This window comes from Salvelinus fontinalis, chromosome 4 (assembly GCF_029448725.1).
Source record: "Salvelinus fontinalis isolate EN_2023a chromosome 4, ASM2944872v1, whole genome shotgun sequence".
Taxonomy (NCBI): Eukaryota; Metazoa; Chordata; class Actinopteri; order Salmoniformes; family Salmonidae; genus Salvelinus; species Salvelinus fontinalis.
The window spans coordinates 21,797,005-21,824,569 of NC_074668.1; the positions used below are offsets into that span (position 1 = coordinate 21,797,005).

At 41.6% G+C, this 27,565-nt stretch overlaps 1 protein-coding gene across 11 annotated transcripts in view; it reads left to right on the forward strand.

Annotated features, from left to right (window-relative positions):
• The window catches only part of LOC129853338 (nuclear receptor corepressor 2-like), a 191,610-nt gene that overhangs the window by 46,394 nt on the left and 117,651 nt on the right, over positions 1–27,565 (forward strand). For all 11 annotated transcript variants that reach the window (XM_055919266.1, XM_055919277.1, XM_055919274.1 and 8 more), the window contains exons 2-3: positions 6,744–6,939; positions 7,758–7,870. In XM_055919266.1, the coding sequence (XP_055775241.1) occupies positions 6,835–6,939; positions 7,758–7,870 (218 nt within the window). In that variant the 5' untranslated portion in view covers positions 6,744–6,834. The remainder of the gene's footprint in view (positions 1–6,743; positions 6,940–7,757; positions 7,871–27,565) is intronic.

Here is a 27,565-nt window from a genome sequence, read left to right on the forward strand (position 1 = left end):
TCATTTTCTATCAAGGTATCTTTACTTTTACTCAAATATGACAATTGGGTACTTTTTTCACCACTGCCTGCTGCCTAATATTTGTTTTGTGCATCCTGTTAACTGTGTTTTCATATACTTGCGTAACTTTATGAGCTGGGTTGTCTGTACTAGTAGTAAATCTTTGTATGTGCTTGTTTAGCATTTACCTTGCATCTACAATGAGAATTCATTAGTATTTGTTAGCATTTTGTTAGCATTCTGGCAAGTGACATTTTTGGTGCTTTTTTACGCTTAAAAAAATAATAATTGCACCCCCTGTAATACAGTATATCCCGGGATGGCACAGGCACGGTATGGAAATCTGGATACTGCCCAACCCTATCGTTCTCATCCAATGGGTGTTGAGAAGGAGGCGAGGAGAGAGGACGCGAGCAGTATCCATTTATGATTTTCCCAATGTGTCGTAAATGGTGAAAGTCAGGGAGATAGCAGCATGGGCATAATGAGAAGTCATATAAACTCGGCAAAAAAAAGAAATGTCCCTTTTTCAGGACCCTGTCTTTCAAAGATAATTAGTTAAAATCCAATTAACTTCACAGATCTTCATTGTAAAGGGTTTAAACGCTGTTTCCCATGCTTGTTCAATGAACCATAAACAATTAATGAACATGCACCTGTGGAATGGTCATTAAGACACTGAGAGCTTACAGACGGCAGGCAATTCAGGTCACAGTTATGAAAACTTAGGACACTAAAGAGGCCTTTCTACTGACTCTGAAAAACGGCAAAAGAAAGATGCCCAGGGTCCCTGCTCTTCTGCGCGAATGTGCCTTAGGCATGCTGCAAGGAGGCATGAGGACTGCAGATGTGGCCAGGGCAATGCATTGCAATGTCTGTACTGTGAGACGCCTAAGACAGGGAGACAGGACGGACGGCTGATCGTCCTCGCAGTGGCAGACCACGTGTAACAACACCTGCACAGGATCAGCACATCCGAACATCACGCCTGCGGGACAGGTACAGGATGGCAACAACAACTGCCGAGTTACACCAGGAACGCACAATCCCTCCATCAGTGCTCAGACTGTCCGCAATGGGCTGAGAGAGGCTGGACTGGGGGCTTGTAGGCCTGTTGTAAAGGCAGGTCCTCACCAGACATCACCGGCAACAACGTCGCCTATGGGCACAAACCCAACGTCGCTGGACCAGACAGGACTGACAAAAAGTGCTCTTCACTGACGAGTTGCGGTTTTGTCTCACCAGGAGTGATGGTCGGATTTGCGTTTATCGTTACACGAGGCCTGTACCCTGGAGTGGGATCGATTTGGAGCTGGAGGGTCCGTCATGGTTTAGGGCGGTGTGTCACAGCATCATCAGACTGTGCTTGTTGTCATTGCAGGCATTCTCAACTCTGTGCACTACAGGGAAGACATCCTCCTCCCTCATGTGGTACCCTTCCTGCAGGCTCATCCTGACATGACCCTCCAGCATGACAATGCCACCAGCCATACTGCTGGTTCTGTGCGTGATTTCCTGCAAGACAGTAATGTCAGTTCTGCCATGGCCAGCGAAGAGCCCGGATCTCAATCCCATTGAGCACGTCTGGGACCTGTTGGATCGGAGGGTGAGGTCTAGGGCCATTCTCCCCAGAAATATCCTGGAACTTGCAGGTGCCTTGGTGGAAGAGTGGGGTAACATCTCACAGCAAGAACCCGCAAATCTGGTCAATGAGGAGGAGATGCACTGCAGTACTTATTGCAGCTGTTGGCCACACCAGATACTGACTGTTACCCCCCCCCCCCTCCCTTTGTTCAGGGACACATTATTCCATTTATGTTAGTCACATGTCTGTGGAACTTGTTCACATTGTCTCAGTTGTTCAATCTTGTGTAAATGTTTGTACGAACATATGTTAAGTTTGCTGAAAATAAAGGCAGTTGACAGTGAGATGATGTTTCTTTTTTGCTGAGTTAATGAGGCTGGTACATTGTTTGTTTTTGACCAGTCCCTCATAGACATACTGTGCTCTGTGCTTTATGGTTTTGAAACTTTTTGAACAGATGTTTTTTAATCAGCTAACTGAAGATTACCTCTGTTATAGCCTACTGTATGTTATTCAATTGTCTGTGTAGCATTTAGTTCATAAAGTAAGATGAAACTGAAATGGAGAACTGATATAGCCTAGGCATAGCAGGTTGGAGTAGGGTTTCATGATCACTTGACTACTGGGAAGTGATATTGTACTGTTTTCAGATCTACAGCTGCAACTTTTTAGGCCTAGTAGTATCTATGCGAGAGAGATCTGGTTTGGGTGGTTGCTCAAAGCCATTACACTGTAGCATCACATCATGTTATGCCATAGTGCTGGCTGCCATACACACCATCCCTCCATGTGTAGACTGTAGAGCAGTGGTGAAACATGAGCTACCAGGGTCTTCATTCCTCAGAGGCCCAGAGAAATGGCAAGGGTCCTAATGCCTATTTTGGCAAGAGTCACATGTAATGAGTATCCTACTCCCAGTCTCAAATACAGTGTTTTGTGTGTGTGAATGTCTGAATCTAAAAGTGATCTTTCAGTTTCGTTTCACTCCATTCACTCTATTCTGCCATCTTTTATAACCACCCAGCCACGTATTTGAGACGTTTAGGTTATTGATAAGGATTGTTTCAAATTAACCACTAGTTCACTTAAATCCAATGTCCTCTGCTCTGTAATTTTTTTTCCCACAGAAGGATTTGCCACATTTATACAATAAGCCCTTTTTCCATAACGTTATTGAGCCAATTAAGGAATATCAACGTAACTAATGACATTAGAAGCAATATTTATTGCGACATCAAGTAATAAACAAATTTGAATGTTGCAAGAGAACTCGCCAAATCATTTCCCATTGGTGGATGTTGATTTAACTCGTTTGACTGATGATTAAGCAATAAGGCACGAGAGGGTATGATATATGGCCAATATACCTTGGCTAAGGGCTGTTCATTAGCATGACGCAACACGGAGTGTCTGGATACAGTTAGCCGTGGTAGATTGGCTATCACAAACCAGATGTTACCACTAGAAACAGTTATAAATGGCCCATTTGCAAGATTGACTTGACAGTTCAATAGTCATAGGCTACATACAAAAATCTGGGTTCATGATTGTAATTAAACTTTTCCATGGTTTGCTTAGATAGATGCAGATAGCCTGTAGCCCCTGATTTGCCTACATCTTATTTCAGATAGTCTATAGTAGCCTAGGCAAGATGTAAACTGAACGAGTTAGCAGCTTGCTTAGCTCAAATTAACAGAATAACTTATTCAACATGAATAGCGTGGCGATTTCGTGACAAGAAGTGCTTGTTTTTCCCAATAGCCTGCTGGAATAGGCTACTGAGGAAGGGGCCATAATTTCAATCACTGAATGAAATATTAATTACATATACAGTACCAGTCAAAAGTTTGGACACTTATTTATTCAAGGGTTTTTCTTAATATGTTTTAAATGTTCTACATTGTAGAATAAATGACGACATCAAAACTATGAAATAATACACATGGAATCATGTAGTAACCAAAAAAATTGTTAAACAAATCTTAAATATAAAACAAAATATGTTTTATATTTGAGATAATTCAAAGTAGCTACACTTTGCCTTGATGACAGCTTTGCACACTCTTGGCATTCTCTCAACCAAGCTTCACCTGGAATGCTTTTCCAAAAGTCTTGAAGGAGTTCTCACATATGCCAAGCACTTGTTGGCTGCTTTTCCTTCACTCTGCTGTCCAACTCATCCCAAACCATCTCAATTGGGTTGAGGTTGGGTGATTGTGGAGGCCAGGTCATTTTATGCAGCACTCCATCACTCTCCTTCTTGGTCAAATAGCCCTTACACCGCCTGGAGGTGTGTTGGGTCATTGTCCTCTTGAAAAACAAATGATATTCCTGTTATTTACAGTTAAGAACAAATTCTTATTTACAGTGACGGCCTACCCCGGCCAAACTCAGACGACGCTGGGCCAATTGTGTGCCGCCCTATGGGACTCCCAATCACTACCGGATGTGATGCAGCCTGGATTCGAACTGCAGTGACACCTCTTTCACTGAGATGCAGTGCCTTAGACCGCTGCGCCATTCGGGATGGCATATCTCCTCAGAATGCTGTGGCAGCCATGCTGGTTGTGTGCTTGAATTCTAAATAAATCACTGACCTTGTCACCAGGAAAGCACCCGCACACCATCACACCTCGCCCTCCATGCTTCACGGTGGGAACTACATATGCGGAGATCATCCGTTCACCTACTGTGTCTCACAGAGAGACGCCGGTTGGAACCAAACATCTCAAATTTAAACTCAGACCAAAGGACAGATTTCCACCGGTCTAATTTGAATTGTCTGTTTTTCTTGGCCCAAGCAAGTCTCTTTTTCTTATTTGTGCCCTTTAGTAGTGGTTTCTATGCAGCAATTGACCATGAAGGCTTTTTTCACGCATTCTCCTCTGAACAGTGGATGTTGATATGTATTTATTTGGGCTGCAATTTCTGAGGCTGGTAACTCTAATGAACTCATCCTCTGCAGCAGAGGTAACTCTGGGTCTTCCTTTCCTCTTCCTCATGAGAGCCGGTTTCTTCATAGCACTTGATGGTTTTTGTGACTGCACTTGAGAAATTTTCCTGATTGACTGACCATGTCTTAAAGTAATAATGGACTGTCATTTCTCTTTGGTTATTTGAGCTGATCTTGCCATAATATGGACTTGGTCTTTTACCAAATAGGGGTGGTATACAGAAGATAGCATGTTCTTGTCACAACACAACTGATTGGCTCAAACGCATTAAGGAAAGAAATTCCACAAAGTAACTTTCAACAAGACACACCTGTTAATTGTAATGCGTTCCAGGTGACTACCTCATGAAGCTGGTTGAGAGAATGCCAAGAGTGTGCAAAGCTGTCATCAAGGCAAAGGGTGGCTACTTTGAAGAATCTCAAATATATAATATATTTTTATTATATACTTTTTTGGTTATTACATGATTCCATATGTGTTATTTCCAAGTTTTGATGTCTGCACTATTATTATACAATGTAGAAAATAGTAAAAATAAAAACCCTTGAATGAGTAGGTGTGTCCAAAATGTTTGACTTGTACTGTATATGAAATGAATATGCTTGTCAACAACTTCCAATTTAATTAACTAAACTTGGCCATAAATAATTGTGTGATAACAGAAGGCTACTACAACAATACACTGTAGTTATAACGTATTTAAAAAATGTGTTTGCCAGGTCCAGGTAGGCTACACAAGTGACACATTTGATTTGCAAAATCTCAAGTGATATAGTCATTTCAACATATATTTATTGTATCAAATTGTAGCCTACATTAGCATATACAATTATAGACTACTTGATTGCCGACTGATGCAAATGTATCGTTCTCCACAATTAATGTGAGTTTCATTGAGGATTTTCCTCCATAATAGAAGCACACGAGGGAGTTGCACAACTTCCATTTCAAATGTCCACTTGCGCATAATGTCAAGTTAATAACCTACCAACAACTGGTAAAAAGTTGTCATGACGTGCGCACGTGCTGCTCTGTCTTCTCTCACTCATGTGACTCAGTCAATAGTGGACTAAGCTGCATTCTGGAGTGCTCTTTCAGCATGAACTTGCCCTCCCCACCACTCACTCAGCAACAGCCTGCCTCATTGCCTGATAGTCAGCAGCAGGACACAGTGAAATAGATACATGGCATGGCGACCAATACATTTACACACGCGATATTGTTTTCAAAGTAGCCCAATTAGCGGGAAAACTGCAGACATGGCAACCCTGGTTAGCGCATCAATTCAGGCAATTTACTGCAATTTGGATTTTTGTCCATATCGCCCAGCTCAACTTCAGGGGATCTGGTACTGTAAACACTCACCGCTTCAAAAAATATCTGCTTTATAGGATATATGCTGCTGTGTTTTATAGCAATCTATTTTCTCTCATTAATGTGTATTGTAATAGGCATGAAAACAGTAAGAGGATTATGCCTCTCTCTTCCCACTCTCTTTATTTTTATTTCTTCATCACCGTGAAGGATAGGAGATCTTGTTCATGAGCTTTTCCAAAGTGGTTGTGGGGGAGAAGCCTACTCAAGCAGCACAGAGCACTCGTCGTATCACTCCATTTTGAATCCATCTCTCAACCACACTAGAAGTGCACTCGCTGCCGTTTGGTGATATGTCCTTGGCGTTAAAACTTAATTGGTGTTGGAAAATCCATGCTTAGCATAGTGTAATTATTTCCCTGTTAAACCCTGGGCATTAGGTTATCAACTAGCATTTTGACTTTGCCTAGCTTTTCATAGACATAACTCCTCCAGTGCGAGGGACAGAAGGCCATTCAGTGTGTAGGCAGGCAGGTCCAGGGAGCCAAGTATCTGGCCAAGCAGGGGCAAGATCTGAGTCCCCCTCCATCAGGAACAGTGGAAATGCTAGCAGCTGCTGGAGAGAGGTGCTGACACTCTTATACCCAGGATGCACTGACACATTCATCTCTAACTGGTCCAAAAGAGCTGGTGGCCAAATAGCATTTAACCCTTCTCAATCTACATACAGCGAGAAGGATTATTATTGTTCTGCAGAAAGCTGATATCTGTGCCTAAGACTACCAAAACTGATAGGACGTATGACTTCAAACTGGCTTGATTTGGGTTGGTCAACTGTCCTGACTTGTATGTGATTAGTTTCTCATCATGCCGTTCTCTTCTCCCTACAGGTCGCTGTCTACAGGACTAAACCCACGATGTACCGCGCCTGCTCTGCAGCCCCACCAACATCCAGTCTGTAGAGGAAGCGGCCGCACCAGCATGTCCTCCCACCCCCAGTCCGTGCCTCAGGGCCGGAGGGCTGTGGACATCCGCCACCTGCCAAACCCTGCCAGTCTACCGCTGCAGCTGGCACGGGCACACACGGTAAGAGCCCTGGGAAACCCTGGACCAAACTAGCTGGAGACAGGAACACTGGTACTTAGCGCCTTCACATGAAAGCTCAGTGTATAATGATTTACATGTAGATGTTACCCTGGCTCCCTTAGGTTAGCTGTCATTTTGTCAACAGTCTTATCCTGCACTGAGTAACTACACTGTTGTGGCTACGCTGTTATGCACACAAAGGATATGCAGCCCTAGAACCTGCTCCCTTATTAGATGTTTGAATTGAAAGTTAATGTTTTCATGGTGGAATCATTTTCTAGGTTTCTCCATTATGCTCAAATGTCCTCCCTCATTTCTTAATTGCCATGACTGTTTTTTGAACGGGTCAGAGGGATATGTGTCTTGTCTTCCCAGAAGAGGCCCCTAGTTAGTAAGTAGGTTCATCTCGTGGCTTGACATCCTGTGTCGGTGTGAGTTTCTCTCTGTTGTAAGGAGGGAATCCTAGGGTTACCCCCCAGGATCCCCACAGCTGCCCCTGCTTGTTAATCCCTCCACTCCCACTTGTCATCACGTTGAGGAGAAGATGAGGGCAGATGGACAGTCCACAACCCACAGTTAGTTCCGTCAGCCTCAGCTCAGTGAGAGAGGCACAGGTGTAGAGGAATGGCCACTATCATGTGTGTGAGGTAAATGGAGAGAAACGATGATAATGTAATGACCAGGAAGGAAGAGCTAGATGAAGAGAGAGAAAACGAGAGAATGAGTGAATTAACAGAGGCACGCTATCATAGACTTTTCTCAGATCGATCAAAGATTTCTGGTGTGCTCTCATGCGTTGCTGCGTTTGTGCTTTTCAGGATGTGGGACTGGTGGACTACCACCCTCACTCTCGGGACTACAGCTCACACCTGGCTCAGCCCCACCGCCGCCGGCCCTCACTGCTGTCCGAGTTCCAGCCAGGGAATGAGAGGTACGTAGCTATCTACTACTGTACTAGACACCATCTGCTCTCGCTCAGGACCCAGGACCCCCTGGTTTCTTTGATCTCTGACTTTTCTAGAAGCCTCTGTCACCTTTGCTCATCACCTTAAATCACTTTTTAACCCTTTGACGCATCCGATCACATATTTGTGAGCATTGTTGAGTGGTCCCTGCAGCGTACCATCGCAAATATCTGATTGGAACAGTAGCAACAGAAGATATGATGCAACAAACACATCTAAACAGCATTGTTGTTTGAAAAGCATCTAAATAATGCTTTGTACTGATGGGAAATAAAGATCTTCATACATTTATTCCTCAATTTTATATTTTATTGTGAAAGATAAATGTGAACTTCATCATCCAAGCATCACAAGGAACACATCCACAGCCAAATTCATTCCATAAACCATTCTAAATAACCTGTTGCGCTGACAAAAACCTAAACATAAGTTAGCGATCTAACATCAATACTTGTTTACAATGTATCTCTGGTGAGCACAAGGGAGATGTAATATTGTTTAAAAAAGAGATATGTGTCAGCTAAGGTAACAGCAGCTAAATTCTTTGATGGCAGCCATATTTGTTTGACAATCAAAAACTCCCTAATCCCAGAATGCCATTCACTAATAAGACGCAAAGAAACAAAGTCAAAGATGGCTGCTCCCAATGCCCTAAAAATATGGACTTAGTTCGGACCCTTTTCAGCATATTACAAATCTTCAATGTACTTGTTACAGTATACACAAGATCCGGAGCACATTACTTTTACAAGTTGTTTACAGTTTTTGACAAATCACAAAGCAAATAATGTTATCACCTCACAGATCATCACCCTAAATACCAGTGCGAAAGCTAAACAGGGTTGCCAGATTTAGAAAAATTATTTTAGGGGGGTTTATTTCAAGTCCATGGATATGCGCCTGGGTATATGTAGATGTGTGCGCCTGTAGAAATGGGGGATGGTATCGTGGGGTGATTTGATGCAGGAAATACTGTGCATTCGGAAAGTATCCTTTTTCCACATTTTGTTACGTTACAGCATTATTCTAAACTGGATTAAATAGTTTTTTCCCTCATCAATCTACACACAATACCCCAAAATGACAAATCGAAAATTTGAAATTTGTGCAAATTTATAAAAAATAAAAAACAGATCACATTTACATACGTATTCAGACCCTTTGCTATGAGACTCAAAATTGAGCTCAGGTGCATCCTGTTTCCATTGATCATCCCGCTTGGAGTTTGCCAAAAGGCACCTAAAGGACTCTGACCATGAGAAACAAGATTCTTTAGTCTGATGAAACCAAGATTGAACTCTTTGGTCTGAATGCCAAGTGTCACATCTGGAGGAAACATGCACCGTTCTTATAGTGAAGCATGGTGGTGGAAAGCATCATGCTGTGGGGATTTTCAACGGCAGGGACAGGGAGACTAGTCAGGATCAAGGGAAAGATGAACGGAGCAAAATACAGAGTGATCCTTGAGGGAAACCTGCTCCAGAGCGTTCAGCACAGACTCTGGTGAAGGTTCAACTTCCAGCCGGACAACGACCCCAAGCACATAGCCAAGACAACGCAGGAGTGGCTTCGGGACAAGTCTCTGAATGTCCTTGATTGGCTCAGCCAGAGCCCTGACATGAACCCGTTCAAACATCTCTGGAGAGACCTGAAAATAGCTGTGCAGTGACACTCCCCATCCACCCTGACAGATTGTGAGAGGATCTGCAGAGAAAGACAGGTGTGCCAAGCTTGTAGCGTCCCAAGAGGACCTGTGGCTGTAATCACTGCTAAAGGTGCTTCAACAAAGTACCGAGTAAAGGATCTGAATACTTACAGTATCAGTCAAAAGTTTGGACACATTTATTTTTACTATTTACATTGTAGAATAATAGTGAAGACATAAACTATGAAATAACACATGGAATCATGTAGTAACCAAAAAGGTGTTAAACAAATTAAGATATATTTTGTATTTGAGATTCTTCAAAGTAGCCACCCTTTGCCTTGATGACCGCTTTGCACACTCTTGGTATTCTCTCAACCAGCTTCATGTGGAATGCTTTTCCAACAGTTTTGAAGGAGTTCCCACATATATGACCAGTTTCAGGAAACTAGGCGTATGCCGCGGGTCACTACTTCACAGGAGAGCTGTTTGAACATAAACTTGAACATAAACCACTCATTATCTCTGCCATTTGCTTGACTAGTTATAGCCTAATGTTGGCTAGCAAACATTCAACCTGGTTGGTTAGCTACCTGCAGATTCATGCAGGGTAGTGACGTCATGGGTTGGGATTATGGTTAATTGTTTAGCTAGCTAGCTACATGTCTTGACAAGAGACTCCACAATGCAAGTACCCATTTCAATAGAATGTCAATGCAACAACTGTTGATAGACGTACTAGCTGGTGAATTCCCTCTGGTTATCTACTCAGATTTCAGACGCCTAAGATAGCCTAGCTAGCTACATTTTCAGATATTGCACGTTTATAATTTTGAAAGTAATTTCATTTCAAGTTAACGTGTATTGCTAACTAGCGTTACGTGTATGATTTTATTATTCATATCTCAGAGCCATTTGCAGATTCATGCAGGGTAGTAACGTCATAAATTGGGATTGTGGTTCATTGTTTAGCTAGCTAGCTACATGTCTTAAAGACTCATCTGATTGTTCCAGAGCTGTCACGTTCCTGACCTATTGTTCCTTTTTCTGTTATTTATTTAGTTGGTCAGGGCGTGAGTTGGGGTGTGTTGTCTTTGTGTGTTTTGTCTAGTCTAGGGTGGTTGTATGTGTATGGGGTAGAGAAGAGTGAGGTTGTCTAGTTATGTCTATGGCTGCCTAGATTGGGTCTCAATCAGAGACAGCTGTCATTCATTGTCTCTGATTGGGAGCCATATTTAAGGCAGCCATAGGCAGTAGGCTTTTGTGGGTAGTTGTCTATGTTGAACGTTTGTTGCTTGTTTGTGCACTTAAGTTATTTAGCTTCACGGTCGTTTGTTGTTTTGTTAGTTTGTATATAGTGTTCGTTTTGTGTTTTCTCTCTCTTCTCAATAAAATATGTATTTTGCACACGCTGCGCCTTGGTCCAATCTCTCTCAAGAAGACGATCGTGACAAGAGCACAGAATAACTGATGAATTCACGAATGCTCAACCCAGTTGAATATGGCCACTGTCTGTAAATGTCAGCAAAATTGAGTCATTAAATAGTTGCCAGCAGCACAGTTAGTCACCAACGCTCTGGATGACATGAAAACAGCCTAACCAGCTCTTCCAGGGCAAGTAAAATGGTCACTGTGCTGTTCTCTCATTTGTGTTTGGAAGTATCTAGCAAGTTAGACTGCTTTTTAAAAATTGATACATTTTGTATTATTATTATGAACCAAACAAATACAAAAACAGAAATATACAAACAAGAGTACTTAAACCTAAGACAGGGGTATTACATATCAAGATGGTACATTTTCAATTTGTCAACATTTTTGTTTTGTTTTTACACTTACTGATAGAATTGAAATATTATTTAGAAATTATCTTAATGTTAAGAGGGGTTTGTTCTCCGCACACTGAATTTTATGGTTAAAGAATCTGCCATTAAAAATTAACAGAATATCAGAGTCTTTCAAATTAACATTAATAGTAGTTTCTTTTAAAATAAGATCTTCTAACTCACTCCAAACTCATCTGACATAAGAACCGTCCCAAAATAAATGGTCAGGAGTCTCTGGGTCACAACCACTTAATACACATTTGTTATCAGTAGCTATTTTGAATCTGTGTATAATAGTCTTTACAGGGGTGCTTGACTGCTGCTGTTATTACAGAAAGCTCAGATCAACCCTTAGAGATGGGTGGGGCTAAAATTTAAGAGGGTGTGAACGATGCTGAATGGCTGTAGAAGGTCCCTCCAGTAGTAGACCCAAAACATTTTAAAGGCCATTTTCTCAAAAGTGAGTCTACAAGTTTATCAACTTTTAAAACAAAATTACTTTCCCCCGTTGTTCCTCAACTGTAGTGTATGATATATCATTTTGTAGCTCTGAGTCTCCACTTTTATCCAATGTAAAAAACACAATTTCAAATTTTGCTACATACAGTTGAAGTTGGAAATTTACATACACTTTAAACTCATTCTCATTAAAACTCATTCTCAACCACTCCACAAATTTCTTGTTAACAAACTATAGTTTTGGCAAGTCGGTTAGGACATCAACTTTGTGCATGACAAGTAATTTTTCCAACAATTGTTTACAGACAGATTATTTCACTTATAATTCCAGTTGGTCAGAAGTTTACATGCACAAAGTTGACTGTGCTTTTAAACAGCTTGGAAAATTCCAGAAAATGTCATGGCTTTAGAAGCTTCTGATAGGGTAATTGACATCAGTTGAGTCAATTGGAGGTGTACATGTGGATGTATTTCAAGACCTACCTTCAAACTCAGTGCCTCTTTGCTTGACATTATGGGAAAATCAAAAGAAATCAGCCAAGACCTCAGAAATAAAATTGTAGACCTCCACAAGTCAAGGTTAATTAAAAAGGGTCAGTGCAGATAGTTACAGTTCATGAAGGAGACACCTTCTGTCTCCTAGAGATGAACGTACTTTGGTGCGAAAAGTGCAAATCAATCCCAGAACAACAGCAAAGGACCTTGTGAAGATGCTGCAGGAAATAGATACAAAAGTATCTATATCCACAGTAAAACGAGTCCTATATTCACATAATCTGAAAGGCCACTCAGCAAGGAAGAAGCCACTGCTCCAGAACCGCCATAAAAAAAGCCAGACTATGGTTTGCAACTGCACATGGGAACAAAGATCGTACTTTTGGAGAAATGTCCTCTGGTCTGACGAAACAAAAATAGAACTGCTTGACCATGATGACCATCGTTATGTTTGGAGGAAAAAGGGGGTGGCTTGCAAGCCAAAGAACACCATCCCAACCGTGAAGCACGGGGGTGGCAGCATCATATTTTTGGGGTTCTTTGCTGCAGGAGAGACTCGTGCACTTCACAAAATAGATGGCATCATGAGGCAGGAAAATTATCTGGATATATTGAAGCAACATCTCAAGACATCAGTCAGGAAGTTAAATCTTGGTTGCAAATGGGTCTTCCAAATGGACAATGACCCCAAGCATACTTCCAAAGTTGTGGCAAAATTGCTAAAGGACAACAAAGTTTCATTTTTATTTTATTTTACTAGGTAAGTCAGTTAAAATTCCTCAAACATACATGTGTTTCATATCATTTTAAAGGTAATCTTGTTGTTAATCCCACCAAAGTGTCCGATTTCAAATATGCTTTTCAGCGAAAGCACTACAAGCGATTATGTTAGGTCACCACCAAACCACAATAAGCACAGCCATTTTTCCAGCGAAAGATAGCTTTCACAAAAAGCAGAAATAGAGATAAAATTAATCACTAACCTTTGATTATCTTCATCAGATGACACTCATAGGACTTCATGTTACACAATACATGCATGTTTTGTTTGATAAAGTTCATATTTATAACAAAAAATCTGAGTTTACATTGGCGCGTTACATTCACCAGTTCCAACAACATCAAGTGATTTTGCATAGCCACATCGTTTCAACAGAAATACTCATCATAAATTTAGATGATAATACAAGTTATACACATGGAATTATAGATATACCTCTCCTTAACCTCTCTGGGGTAGGTGGGACGCAATCGTCCCACCTGGCCTATAGCCAGGGAAAATACAGAGCTCCATATTCAAATAAAATGATATAAAAATCAAACTTTCATTAAATCACACATGTAAGATACCAAATTAAAGCTATACTCGTTGTGAATCCAGCCAACATGTCAGATTTCACAAAGGCTTTTCGGCGAAAGCATAAGATGCTATTATCTGATGATAGCACAACAGTAAACAAAGAGAGTAGCATATTTCAACACTGCAGGCACGACACAAAACGCAGAAATAAAAATATAATTCATACCTTACCTTTGACGAACTTAGTTTGTTGGCACTCCAATATGTCCCATAAACATGACAAATGGTCCTTTTGTTCGATTAACTTCTTATGGCTGCAGCCCGGCGTCGGTACACTTATGACAACAGCCACTTCAAGTGCAGGGCGCGAAATTCAAAAGATATATTTTTTTAAATATTTAACTTTCACACATTAACAAGTCCCAATACAGCATATGAAAGGTACACATCTTGTGAATCCAGCCAACATGTCCGATTTTTAAAATGTTTTACAGGGAAGACACTATGCAAATCTATTAGCTAACCACGTTAGCAAAAGACACCACTTTTTTTACTCCACCAGTTTTTTACTCCATCAGTAGCTATCACAAATTCGACCAAATAAAGATATAAATAGCCACTAACCAAGAAACAACTTCATCAGATGACAGTCTGATAACATATTTATTGTATAGCATATGTTTTGTTAGAAAAATGTGCATATTTCAGGTATAAATCATAGTTTACATTGCAGCTACAATCAGAAATTGCACCGAAAGCAGTCATAATAATTACAGGCACCAACGTCAAATACCTAATTACTCATCATAAAACATTTCTGAAAAATACATAGTGTACAGCAAATGAAAGACAGGCATCTTGTGATTCCAGCCAATATTTCCGATTTATCAAGGGTTTTACAGTGAAAAATAAATGTAGCGTTATATTAGCTTACCACAATAGCCAGAAACACTTGGGCGCCGACGACTACGACAGATATATGAAATAGCATCATAAAATGTTTCTTACTTTTGCTGATCTTCCATCAGAATGTTGGACAAGGTGTCCTTTGTCCAGAACAATCGTTGTTTGGATTTAGAACGGACACTTTCCCTCTTCATTTAGCAAGCGCGCTAGCCTAGTGGCACAAAGCTCTCCATGTCAACAAACGGAAGAGAACGGAACACGGCAAAACTCCCGAAAAATGTTCAATAATCTGATGAAACTATATTGAAAAAACATACTTTACGATGATATGGTGACATGTATCAAATAAAATCAAAGCCGGAGATAATAGTCGCCTATAACGGCAGCTAAACAAAAGGCAATCCCACTGTCCACCTCGCGCTCTTCAGAGTACCGAAAATGGGGGACATGTCATTCCAAGATGATGTGTTCCATCTCAGACCAAGAGAATCACCTCATTTCTTCTCTCACAGCCTCTTGACACCCAGGGGAAGGTGTATGACGTGCATGTATACTAATAGGTCTCGTGCCCATTTATAGGCAGGAAGAAGAACAGAGCATCGATTTCAGACTTTCCACTTCCTGGTCAGGAACTGTGCTGCAGAATGAGTTCTGTTTCACTCAGAGAAATAATTCAAACGGTTTTAGAAACTAGATAGTGTTTTCTATCCAATAGTAATAATAATATGCATATTGTACGAGCAAGAATTGAGTACGAGGCCGTTTGAAATGGGCACCTTTTATCTGGCTACTCAATACTGCCCCTTGCAGCCCAAACAGGTTAATTCTGTCGATATATATCCAAAATGTCAATTTATTTGGCGCGTTTCATCCAGAAAAACACAGCTTCCAACTTGCGCAACATCACTACAAAATATCTCAAAAGATACATGTAAACTTTACCAAAACATTTCAAACTACTTTTGTAATACAACGTTAGGTATTTTAAACGTTAATAATCGATCAAATTGAAGACGGGATGATCTGTGTTCAATACAAAAAGAAAACAAACTGACGCAACTTTTCTGGTAATGTGCCTCTCTCAAACAATTTACTTCAAGTGACTCTCATTTAAGATGGCCGTACTTCTTCAGTACAAAAAGGAAAAACCTCAACCAATTTCCAAAGACTGGTGACATCCAGTGGAAGCGGTAGGAACTGCAAACAAGTCCCTTAGAAATCTGGTGTCCCAATGAAATGTCATTGGGACCCCCCCCCCCCCCCCCCCCCCCCCCCCAAAAGTCCTCAGGGTTTTGCCTGCTACATTAGTTCTGTTATACTCACAGACATGATTCAAACAGTTTTAGAAACTTCAGAGTGTTTTCTATCCAATACGAATAATAATATGTATATAGAGGAGGAAGGGAAGCGCTACTAAGGTACACAATAGTATATTTTGTTAGATAGAAGGTGCTCTTTGGTAAAAGGTGTAAATTGGTCATCAAAAAGAAAGGAGGACCAAGGCACTCTTCATATAATTAATTAAAATGCCTTCATAATATGTATATATTAGCAACTGGGACTGAGGAGCAAGCAGTTTACTATGGGCACATCTGTGCACCTTTCATCCAAGCTACTCAATACTGTCCCTGCAGCCATAAGAAGTTAAGAACAAATTCTTATTTTCAATGATGGCCTAGGATCAGTGGGTTAACTGCCTGTTCAGGGGCAGAACGACAGATTTGTACCTAGTCAGTTCGGGAATTTGAATTTGCAACCTTTCAGTTACTAGTCCAATGCTCTAACCCTGCCGCCCCATTCAAGGTATTGTAGTGGCCATCACAAAGCCCTGACATCAATCCTATAGAACATTTGTGGGCAGAACTGAAAAAGCACATGCAAGCAAGGAGGCCTATAAACATGACTCAGTTACACCAGTTCTGTCAGGAGGACTGGGCCAGAATCCACCCAACTTATTGTGGGAAGCTTGTGGAAGGCTACCCGAAACGTTTGAGCCAAGTTAAACAATTTAAAGGCAATGCTACCAAATACTAATTGAGTGTATGTAAACTTCTGACCCACTGGGAATGTGATGAAATAAATAAAAGCTGAAATAAATCATTCTCTCTAATATTATTCTGACATTTCACATTCTTAAAGTAAAGTGGTGATCTTAACTGATTTAAGAAAGGGAATTTTTACTACGATAAAATTTCAGGAATTGAGAAAAACTGAGTTTAAATGTATTTGACTAAGGTGTATGTAAACTTCCGACTTCAACTGTAAGACCGATTTGAGCTGGTCGGTCACATATGTTGAGCACTTGTTGGCTGCTTTTCCTTCACTATGTGGTACAACTCATACCAAACCATCTCAATTGGGTTGAGCTCAGGTGATTGTGGAGGCTAGGTCGTCTGATGCAGCACTCATCACTCTCCTTCTTGGTCAAATAGCCTTTACACAGCCTGGTGTTGTGTGTTGGATCATTGTCCTGTTGAAAAACAAATGATAGTCCCACTAAGCGCAAACCAGATGGGACGGCTTATCGTTGCAGAATGCTGTTGTAGCCATGCTGGTTAAGTGTGCCTTGATTTCTAAGTAAATCACTGACAGTGTCACCAGCAAAGCACCCTCACACCACCTCCATGCTTCACGGTGGGAACCACACATGCGGAGGTCATCCGTTCACCGACTCTGCGTCTCACAAAGATACGGTGGTTGGAACTAAAAATCTAAAATTTGGACTCAACCAAAAATCAGACCAAAGGACAGATTTCCACCGGTCTAATGTCCATTGCTTGTTTTTCTTGGCCCAAGCAAGTCTCTTCTTATTGGTGTCCTTTCGTAGTGTTTTCCCCCCCAGCATTTTGACCATGAAGGCCTGATTTCACGCAGTCTCCTCTGAACAGTGGATGTTGAGATGTCTGTTACTTGAACTCTGTGAAGCATTTATTTGTGCTGTTATTTCCGAGGCTGGAAACTCTAATGAACTTATCCTCTGCAGCAGAGGTAACTCTGGGTCTACCTGTGGCTATATATATAGTCATGCTTTTTCTGAGGATGAGTCTTGATGAGTAGTTATGAATTTTTTATATGCATTCCATGAATTTTGCATGGCACACAGAGGGTAGGCCTTGAGCACAGAGTCATTATTCTTCATCATTTGAATGAAGTAGCCGATATTCCTGCATATGTTATCTGGGAAAAGTACAAGAGAGAACTAAAGTGTGAAGTATATCTTCAACAAACACTTTTCTCATGAGGTCAGCTGCAACTGGATTCTATTCGCATGGCTGTCAAAGCAGTGCTGTGCATCAGTGTCTCTCCGGGAGGTCTTCATATTAATTTGAATTAGTTCACTGTCTGTCCTCTCCTCTAGAAATCCCCCTGCCCATCTTTCTTTGTAGTTGAAATGGAGGTCCTGTCTCCGGAGGTCAAGTGAGTTAGGCAACAATACCCTCAGGAATGTTACGGGCACACATTGGCCGACACCAGATGGTCAGTGTGTGTGTAGCAGTGTGTGGCTAACAATTTGTGTGTGGTTGGCTGTGTCTTCCAGTATCAATCAGACAGGATTACGGGCTCTCTGGGACTTTATTTTTGAAGAACCTGCCCAGGGGAGCATTGTGTTCTTCCTCAACCGATGCAGTTCTCTGTCCTGTCCCTTTTCTGTGTACAGTAGAGGACTCCACTAGTTCTGTCAACACATGAACACCACACTGTTCTTTCGCTTTTCCCAAGAGGATGTTGATTAGCAGCCAATCCTGAAAAGTAAAACCATGAGGGAATAACAGCCTAGTCTCTGAACATGTGCTTCTTTCAGGGGGCATGGGTGAGCTGTGTGATTTTAGCAGGTCTAGTACCTTATGTGTTGTTCAATAAATCAAATATGATAGGACTTCATCATATTAGGCTATTATTAGAGATGACTTTTCTTGTTTTCATCGGAGTGATTAGCTGCAGGTTGTGCTTGTGTGAGGCATCAGAGGCATCAGCTTGTGTGAGTCCCCAGTCAAGATTTAAACGATCAGCATTCCTTCATTTGATCAGCATTCCTTCATCCATACCTTCAGGCTATGCTCAAACCCTTGCTTTTTAATCTCACCTCCACTGTGAGAATCCATTTGAAGAAAAGTTCAAATGCAGATTGAAACATGGTTGTTGTGGATGTTGTTTCAAAGCCTAACAATGAAATGCACAGCACTTTTTAAGGCGATGATTCATTCAAAACATGCATATGCGTATTAGAGCTTCTGCATAGGCCCTATGAGCCTGGAAAAAACCAGCCCGAAAAAAAATTATGATTATGCCGTTATATAATACATGGCCTATCGCATATTACGCATGACAGAAAAACATAAAACAAAACTGATTTTAAGATGTCTTTGAAACATAATTGGTTTAGCCTATGCTCCAAAATTTGAGTAATTGCCTTTGAGTGTGGAGTATTATGCATACCAGATGGACTGGTTACCTTATGCTCTAAAATTTCTATCCATGAGTCTGGGAGAGAACGTATAGCCCTAGGCAATGCTGTTGGTTCATTGATTAGGTAGGGCGGCTTACAGTTAGCCTAACATGAGTGAATTTGAATAGCCTAGTAATAGGTAATTTTTTTATATTTTCATAATGAATTATGTGACACATTACCTTTAGCTATACAGAATATCTCACCATCATGCGTTTCCATTTCCTCACTCTCCTTTATTCCTTTCTGGAGCCCACAGTTTAGTCAATTTTGTTTTGTTGGGAAAACATATCGATGTTCCCAAACAGATTTCACTTGGTTTCCCAAATTAAGCACTGGGTAGCTGCAGGAACATGGTTGGAGAGCCCATGGCATACAGAGTTTGGGCGGAATATCACCTGTCGTGCAGCGAGAGCATGCTCCTCAAACAGTGGTTGATGCATGGAGTGAAATAAGTGTTGTTATATTTCTTTCTCAGCTGTTCATGTTAAACACACGCTCTGCTATAAAATCAAATTAGCCTACAAAACGGACCGGCGGGAAAGCGCTTGGCCTCCGTTCGCTATTCGAGTGCATACAGATGACACATCTTTTTTCCCCTGTTCCTGCCCATTTGATAATGTGCCATTCTAAAATTAAACTAATTTGACATATTAGTAAAGACAAGATTAAATTGAGAACAGTCTGATGGGTGGAAATATGATCCCTTGACGAGAGAACAGCTGTGCAGCCTGAGGCAAGGAACAGAGTGCAAGCTTTATTTGCTACTTTCTCAAATCATCAATAGCCTATAGTCGCACCATGCAGCCCATATATGTGACCGACCACCTCGATTCGGTCTTATGTAGCAACATTTGAAATTCTGTTTTTTACATTGGATAAAAGTAGAGACTCAGAGCTAGAAAATGGTATATCATAGACTGCAGTTGAGGAACAATGGGAAAGTAATTCTGCTTTGAAAGTTGATAAATTTGTAAACCCACTTTTGAGGAAATGACTCTTCTTCATCTACACCCATTCAGCATCGTTCACACCCTCTTAAGCCTTAGCCCCACCCATCTCTTTAAGGATTCACAGGTGAGGCCATGTGCTAAGAGAGTAGTTTAGTAAACCAAAGATTTCAATACTAAAAGTGGAAAAAGTAGTAGCCTACAACAAGGAAAAACTCCAGGTAAAGAATTACCACTAGTGTACATCATTCAAGTTGTAGATTAGTCTCAAGGATGATCAATGGAAACAGGATGCACCGGCACTCAATTTTGAGTCTCATAGCAAAGGGTCTGAATACTTATGCAAATAAGGTATTTCTAAAAAACTGCTTTCGCTTTGTTGTTATAGGGTATTGTGTGTAGATGGAGAATTAGTTTCAATTTAAATCAATTTTTAGAATAAGCTGTAACATAACAAAATGTAGAAAAAGTCAAAGGGTCTGAATATTTTCAGAATGATATGTTATGATATGTTTTCTAAGACTTTCTAAGGTTTGTATCATTCACAACTAAAGTTGCCAAATAACACGGAACCCAAACCAGCTGCGCGCATGCGCTATCGTGCATACATTTATTTTGCCCCCCCATACCAAACGCGATCACGACACGCAGGTTAAAATATCAAAACAAATTAATTTGGGGACAGGTCAAAAAGCCTTAAACATGTATGTCAATTTTGCAAGTTAGCTTGCACTTGCTAGCTAACGTTAATTTGTCCCATTTAGCTAGCTTGCTGTTGCTAGCTAATTTGTCCTGGGATATAAACATTGAGTTGTTATTTTACCTGAAATGCACAAGGACCTCTACCCCGACAATGAATCCACACATATAACGGCCAACCGAATCGTTTCTAGTCATCTCTCCTCCTTCCAGGCTTTTTCACCTTTGAACTTATATGGGGATCACATCTAAACTTTCATTGTATTACCACGACAACCGGCAACAAAGTTCATCTTTCAATCACCCACGTGGGTATAACCAATGAGGAGATGGCACGTGGGTACCTGCTTCTATAAACCAATGAGGAGATGACTTTCAGCGCGATCTGCGTCAGAAATAGGAACGACTTCTATTTTAGCCCTTGGCGTCACAGATGCTCGTTGGCGCAATAATTGAATAACATGGATTTCTAAATTTATTTTGCGGCGCACGCGACGTGTCCGGTCTGGTCAGCATGTAAGTCTAAATCTAGCATGTAGGACCTGTTTCAAATGAATACTTTTACACTCAACATAGCCTCTTCATATGCACACTCGCTCTGTAATGGGAAAAATATCCTTTCTATTTTATTCTATTCTTCTTTCTATTCTTCTTACTGTAAAAGAATATAAAAAAAATACTGACACAGGACTTATAAGCATATCTTGTCAGCTAATTGAACAAGTCAGATAACATGTATATACAGGAGGCCAACTCAGTCTGTTCACCTGAAATACATTTTCTTCATATCATAATGTTTCTCTAGACCTGCCTAAAATAAATAATGGATTTATTGTGATGGTGTACATTAAATTGGTTTTAGACTTTTTTTAAATACAAATATTCCAAAGGTGCTCAACAGCGTTGTGTTGAGGCCAAGAGATGCTAAACGTGTTTGTTAATTAAAGGTCAATTACCGTGGCACCGGCAGTCTTTTGCATGACCAGCTGACAACATTTCATGACCGCCACAGCCCTATCTGTAGGCAAGTACCATGGTCTTGTAGTGGATGCAAGGTTTGACTGGAAGCCAGTGGAGTGTTCGGAGGAGCGGGGTGACTTGGGAGAACTTCGGAAGGTTGAACACCTGGCGGACTGCAGCGTTCAGGATAAGTTGCAGGGGTTTGATGATACAAGCGGGGAGCCCAGCCAACAGCGAGTTGCAGGTATCCAGACGGGAGTTGACAGTGCCTGGATTAGGAACTGCACCGCTTCTTCTGTGAGGTAGGGTCGTACCCTACGGATGTTGTAGAGCATGATCCTGCAGGAGCGAGTCACTTCTTTGATGTTTGCAGAAAACAACAAGGTGTTGTCCAGGGTCACGCCAAGGTTCTTTGCACTCTGGGAGGGACACCGTGGAGTTGTCAACCGTGATGGAGAGATCTTTGAGCGGGCAGGCCTTCCCTGGGAGGAAGAGCAGCTCAGTCTTGTAGAGGTTGAGCTTGAGGTGGAGGGCCGACATCCAAGCTGAGATATCTGCCAGGCACGCAGAGATGTTGCCACCTGTGTGTCAGAAGGGGGAAGGAGTAAAGTCGTTGAATGTCATCCACATAGCAATGATAGGAGAGACCATGTGAGAATATAACGGAGCCAAGGGACTTGGTGTATAGAGGAAAGGGCTTAGAACCGAGCCCTGGGGACACCAGACACAAATCCTATCTTTGACTGCCTGAGAGAGTGGAGAGGAGGTTCTGATGGTTCACGGTGTCGAAAGCAGTGGATAGATAGATCTAGGAAGATGAGGAGAGAGAGTCCGCTTTGGCAGAGTGGAGAGCAGAGCCTCCTTGACACAGAGAAGAGCGGTCTCGGTTGAGTGACCCAAGACTGCTCTAATAACCTTTTTCTCAGCATTAGCCTTTTATTGAGGTGCTTTTTAAAACCAAAAGGAGACCTTTGTCAAAAGAATAGATGAGCAAGCATGAGTGATGTGCTAGCATTAGGCGATCTGTTGGTTCGCCCTGTACGGAAACAATATAATTTATTTGAACTCAAGATATGTGTTCTAGCGTATTCTCTGAAGGACACTTTAGCTCAATATTTTCCCTTTCATTCCTTTCACTGTATGTTTTTCCTGAGGCACAGCACTCTGTCTAGGCTATTGCATCATGTATAAGTTATCCTCTCCATTTTTGACCAACTATCAAACAATTGTCTCGATGATGTTCAGTTTGTGTGCCATTCAGTGGAAGGGTGAACCCATTTGCCATTTGTATCTTTTTGACATTCTCTCCTTATTGTCTTGCTATTACTGTACTCTATTTAGTTCCCTAATCCTGCCATGGAGCTCCTACTCCTGGCCCCCTCTCTCTCTCCCAGCCTCCCCTGCTCTCTGCACAGCTGCAGAGTTGAGCTGGTCCTTGGAGGGGATGGTAGTAGAGAGATTGGCAGAGGCACAAACGCGTAGTGTTTTCACGATAACACAGCGCTTATCAGCACGCATGATCTGTGCTCTGCTTATAATGAGCCAGTGCGAGACTAATGGAGCCGTTGTTGTTTCTTGTCACTGCGCTGCGCACTGCTACCCCCCCCCGCCGTCCCTCACCCCTCTACCCTACCTCCCATACCTCTCTCCCCCTTTCACTCCTGACAAATCCTCCCCGGGGAACAGATTATGTTGCACACTCACGCATGAGAGAGAGAGAGAGAGAGAGAGAGAGAGAGAGAGAGAGAGAGAGAGAGAGGAGAGAGAGAGAGAGAGAGAGAGAGAGAGAGAGAGGGGAGGAGAGAGAGAGAGAGAAGAGAGAGAGAGAGAAAGAGAGAGAGAGAGAGGGAGAGAGGAGAACAAATTAATGAGAGAGATAGAGAGAGAGAGAGAGAGAGAGAGAGAGAGAGAGAGAGAGAGAGAGAGAGAGAGAGAGAGAGAGAGAGAGAGAGAGAGAGAGAGAGAGAGAGAGAGAGAGAGAGAGAGAGAGAGAGAGAGAGGAGAGAGAGAGAGAGGAGAGAGAGAGAGAGAGAGAGAGAGAGAGAGAGAGAGAGAGAGAGAGAGAGATTATGTAAGTGCCAAGCCTCTATGGAAATCAGAGTGTGTGTGTCAGGAAAGGGAGTAAGCAGGGGGAAGGGCTTTCACACACCATCTGGGTTTTCATATATTTTTTTTTTGCAACACTGTTTAAGAAATTATACACAGAAAAGGCCACCCCATTACACCTTTCAGATTCAGCAATGCATAAGTAATAAATATGGCCTTGCTACCTTCCTGCTGTCTAGTCATTGGGGATAATATAGCAGAATGGGTCTAAATGATTATAGTAGCACTGGTGTCCTGCAAGACAAACACTCTCTGCTCCCTGGCACTAAAATATACCTCACAGTAGGCCTTTGCGGCTCTGTACTGGCAATTATGGTTGCCCCCCCCCCCCCCCCCCCCCCCCCCCCCCCCCGAAGCCACTTCCATTTTGACATTAGCAGTCTTGCTACTGATGCTGTTTTCACATAGGATTTACGGTTTATATTTTTTAAGGGCAATGTTTAAATGACAACAAACAGGCCCATTTTTACCACATTCTTGTCTGTCTACGCCTTTTGTGTCTACCGTGCGCATGCCAGTGTCTAGTGGTGTGCAGATGTGGGTGGGAATCTATTTGAATAAATCCATTTACTATACAGCATCAAAAATATATTAATTTTAATTATTTTAGGCAGGTCCTAAGAAATATCAGAAGCCTAATAAAATGTATTTTCTAAATAATAGGATGGCATATTTTGAGTTTTATGTCCAAATGAACGAAATCTATAGTTCATTATTTGGTTCATTAAACAGACAAGACACACCTACCCCGATCAGTCAACGCATATATACTGAGTGTATAAATCTGCTCATCCCATGACATACTTACCAGGTGAATCCAAGGGAGAAAAGTTATGATCCCTTATTGATGTCACTTGTTAAATCCACTTCAATCAGTGTAGGTGAAGGGGAGGAGACAGGTTAAAGAATGATTAAGGCATGGATTGTGTATGTGTGCCATTCAGAGGGTGAATGGGCAAGACAAAATATTTAACTGCCTTTGAACGTGGTATGGTAGTAGGTGCAAGGCGCACCGGTTTGAGTGTCAAGAACGACAACGCTGCTGAGTTTTTTACTCTCAACTGTTTCTTGTGTGTATCAAGAATGGTCCACCACCCAAAGGACATCCAGCCAACCTGACACTGTGGGAAGCATTGGAGTCAACATGGGCCATGCCTGTTCCTAATGTTCTGTACACTAAGTGTACAGTCGTGGCCAAAAGTTTTGAGAATGACGCAAATATTGTTTCTTTAGATATTTTTGTCAGATGTTACTATGGAATACTGAAGTATAATTACAAGCATTTCATAAGTGTCAAAGGCTTTTATTGACAATTACATGAAGTTGATGCAAAGAGTCAATATTTGCAGTGTTGACCCTTCTTTTTCAATACCTCTGCAATCCGCCCTGGCATGCTGTCAATTAACTTCTGGGCCACATCCTGACTGATGGCAGCCCATTCTTACATAATCAATGCTTGGAGTTTGTCAGAATTTGTGGGGTTTTGTTTGCCCACCTGCCACTTGAGGATTGACCACAAGTTCTCAATGGGATTAAGGTCTGGGGAGTTTCCTGGCCATAGACCCAAAATATTGATGTTTTGTTTCCCGAACCACTTGGTTATCACTTTTGCCGAATGGCAAGGTGCTCCATCATGCTGGAAAAGGCAGTGTTCGTCACAAAACTGTTCCTGGATGGTTGGGAGAAGTTGCTCCCAGAAGATGTGTTGGTACCAGAGGATGTGTTGGTACCATTCTTCATTCATGGCTGTGTTCTTAGGCAAAATTGTGAGTGAGTCCACTCCCTTGGCTGAGAAGCAACCCCACACATGAATGGTCTCAGCATGCTTTACTGTTGGCATGACACAGGACTGATGGTAGCGCTCACCTTGTCTTCTCCGGACAAGCTTTTTTTCCAGATGCCCCAAACAATTGGAAAGGGGATTCGTCAGAGAAATTGACTTTACCCCAGTCCTCAGCAGGCCAATCCCTGTACCTTTTGCAGAATATCAGTCTGTCCCTGATGTTTTTCCTGCAGAGAAGTGGCTTCTTTGCTGCCCTTCTTGACACTCACACACAGATGCACTCACACCTGCTTGCTGCCATTCCTGAGCAAGCTCTGTACTGGTGGTGCCCCAATCCCCCAGCTGAATCAACTTTAGGAGACTGTCCTGGCGCTTGCTGGACATTCTTGGGCGCCCTGAAGCCTTCTTAACAACAATTGAACCGCTCTCCTTGAAGTTCTTGATGATCCGATAAATGGTTGATTTAGGTGCAATCTTACTAGCAGCAATATCCTTGCTTGTGAAGCCCTTTTTGTGCAAAGCAATGATAACAGCACATGTTTCCTTGCAGGTAACCGTGGTTGACAGAGGAAGAACAATGATTCCAAGCACCACCCTCCTTTTGAAGCTTCCAGTCTGTTATTCAAACTCAATCAGCATGACAGAGTGATCTCCAGCCTTGTCCTCGTTAACACTCACACCTGTGTTAACGAGAGAATCCCTGACATGTCGTCAGCTGGTCCTTTTGTGGCAGGGCTGAAATGCAATGGAAATGATTTTTGGGGGATTCAGTTCATTTGCATGGCAACGAGGGACTTTGCAATTAATTGCATTTCATCTGATCACTCTTCATATCATTCTGGAGTATATGCAAATTGCCATCATACAAACTGAGGCAGCAGACTTTGAAAATTTATATTTGTGTCATTCTCAACTTTTGGCCACAACTATATATGTGTGGGTATGAATATAATATAATAAAATACAATATAATACAAATAATGTTTTTCAACATGACGTTATCAAGTTATATTTTGAAACCGAGCCCAAGCCCATGCTTTTTTGATCCAAGTTGAATCTCTTTCCTACCCTTACTCCACTTTGTTAGGGAGCAGGTGTAGGGTCTTACATTGAGAGTATCTTCATCATGATACCGATCAAAAATAATAGCAATCCTATTTTCAAAATCATGTGAGTATCGTGTTCGTATTCTACAGCCTCCGCGTGCTTTTGGTACGCGATCAAGGCCTACCCTTGATTTGGGTGACATTATTGCATACTAAATGTTTCTGATCAGTGATAGAAACGAGAAAACAAATAGATGAGCTATACCGCCTCCACTTATTTGCCCAGCCACAAACCAATTAACCAAATAGCCTATACAGATTGAAATTCTGTGAAACAAAATCACATTGATTGAGACAAGTCAGTAAAGTCCCAGGCTTTTGGTTGGGAGTAGTCCTAGGCTACTAAGCAACTGTGAGTGAAGAGCAAAAATAAAACACTTGTTAAACTACATAACATGCTGGCTAACTGTTCTAATAAAGCAGACAACTAGACACTATGGTCATGAGCAGCGCTCTCCTCCATTTCTCCAGCCTAATTCTAGTCTAACCAATATCAAAACGGACCTTCATTGAAAACCAAAAATATAACTTTATTTTATTTATCAAGACATGTCCCCGTGCTTATCTCAAAGCGTCCCATTCAAAACTTTGCAGACATTATCATCTAGTTGACCACACGGGGGTAAGCTATTGCTTAAAACGTATTACAATGATTAGATGACTTGGGAAGTTTAAGTAAGAAACAATTTCATACATCCCTTCAGCTGCATTAGCCTACTTTATTCCAATATTTTCGTCATTCAGTGATATTTATTCCCACAGTAATTATTTATGAATCCATTCAGTTGTGGTTAAGATAACAGTTCATGCTTAGTGGTGGGCTATGCGAAGAGATGGGAGAAGTGACATGCCTCGCAAAGTTTAGAACTGGCAGGAGAATGGTTAAATGGTGCTGCCTAGCATCCATCAAGAGTTTAAGAACATAGTGCGTGCCAATGCTGCCTCGGCATTGCTATGTTTCATACAAAGCCGTAGGCAG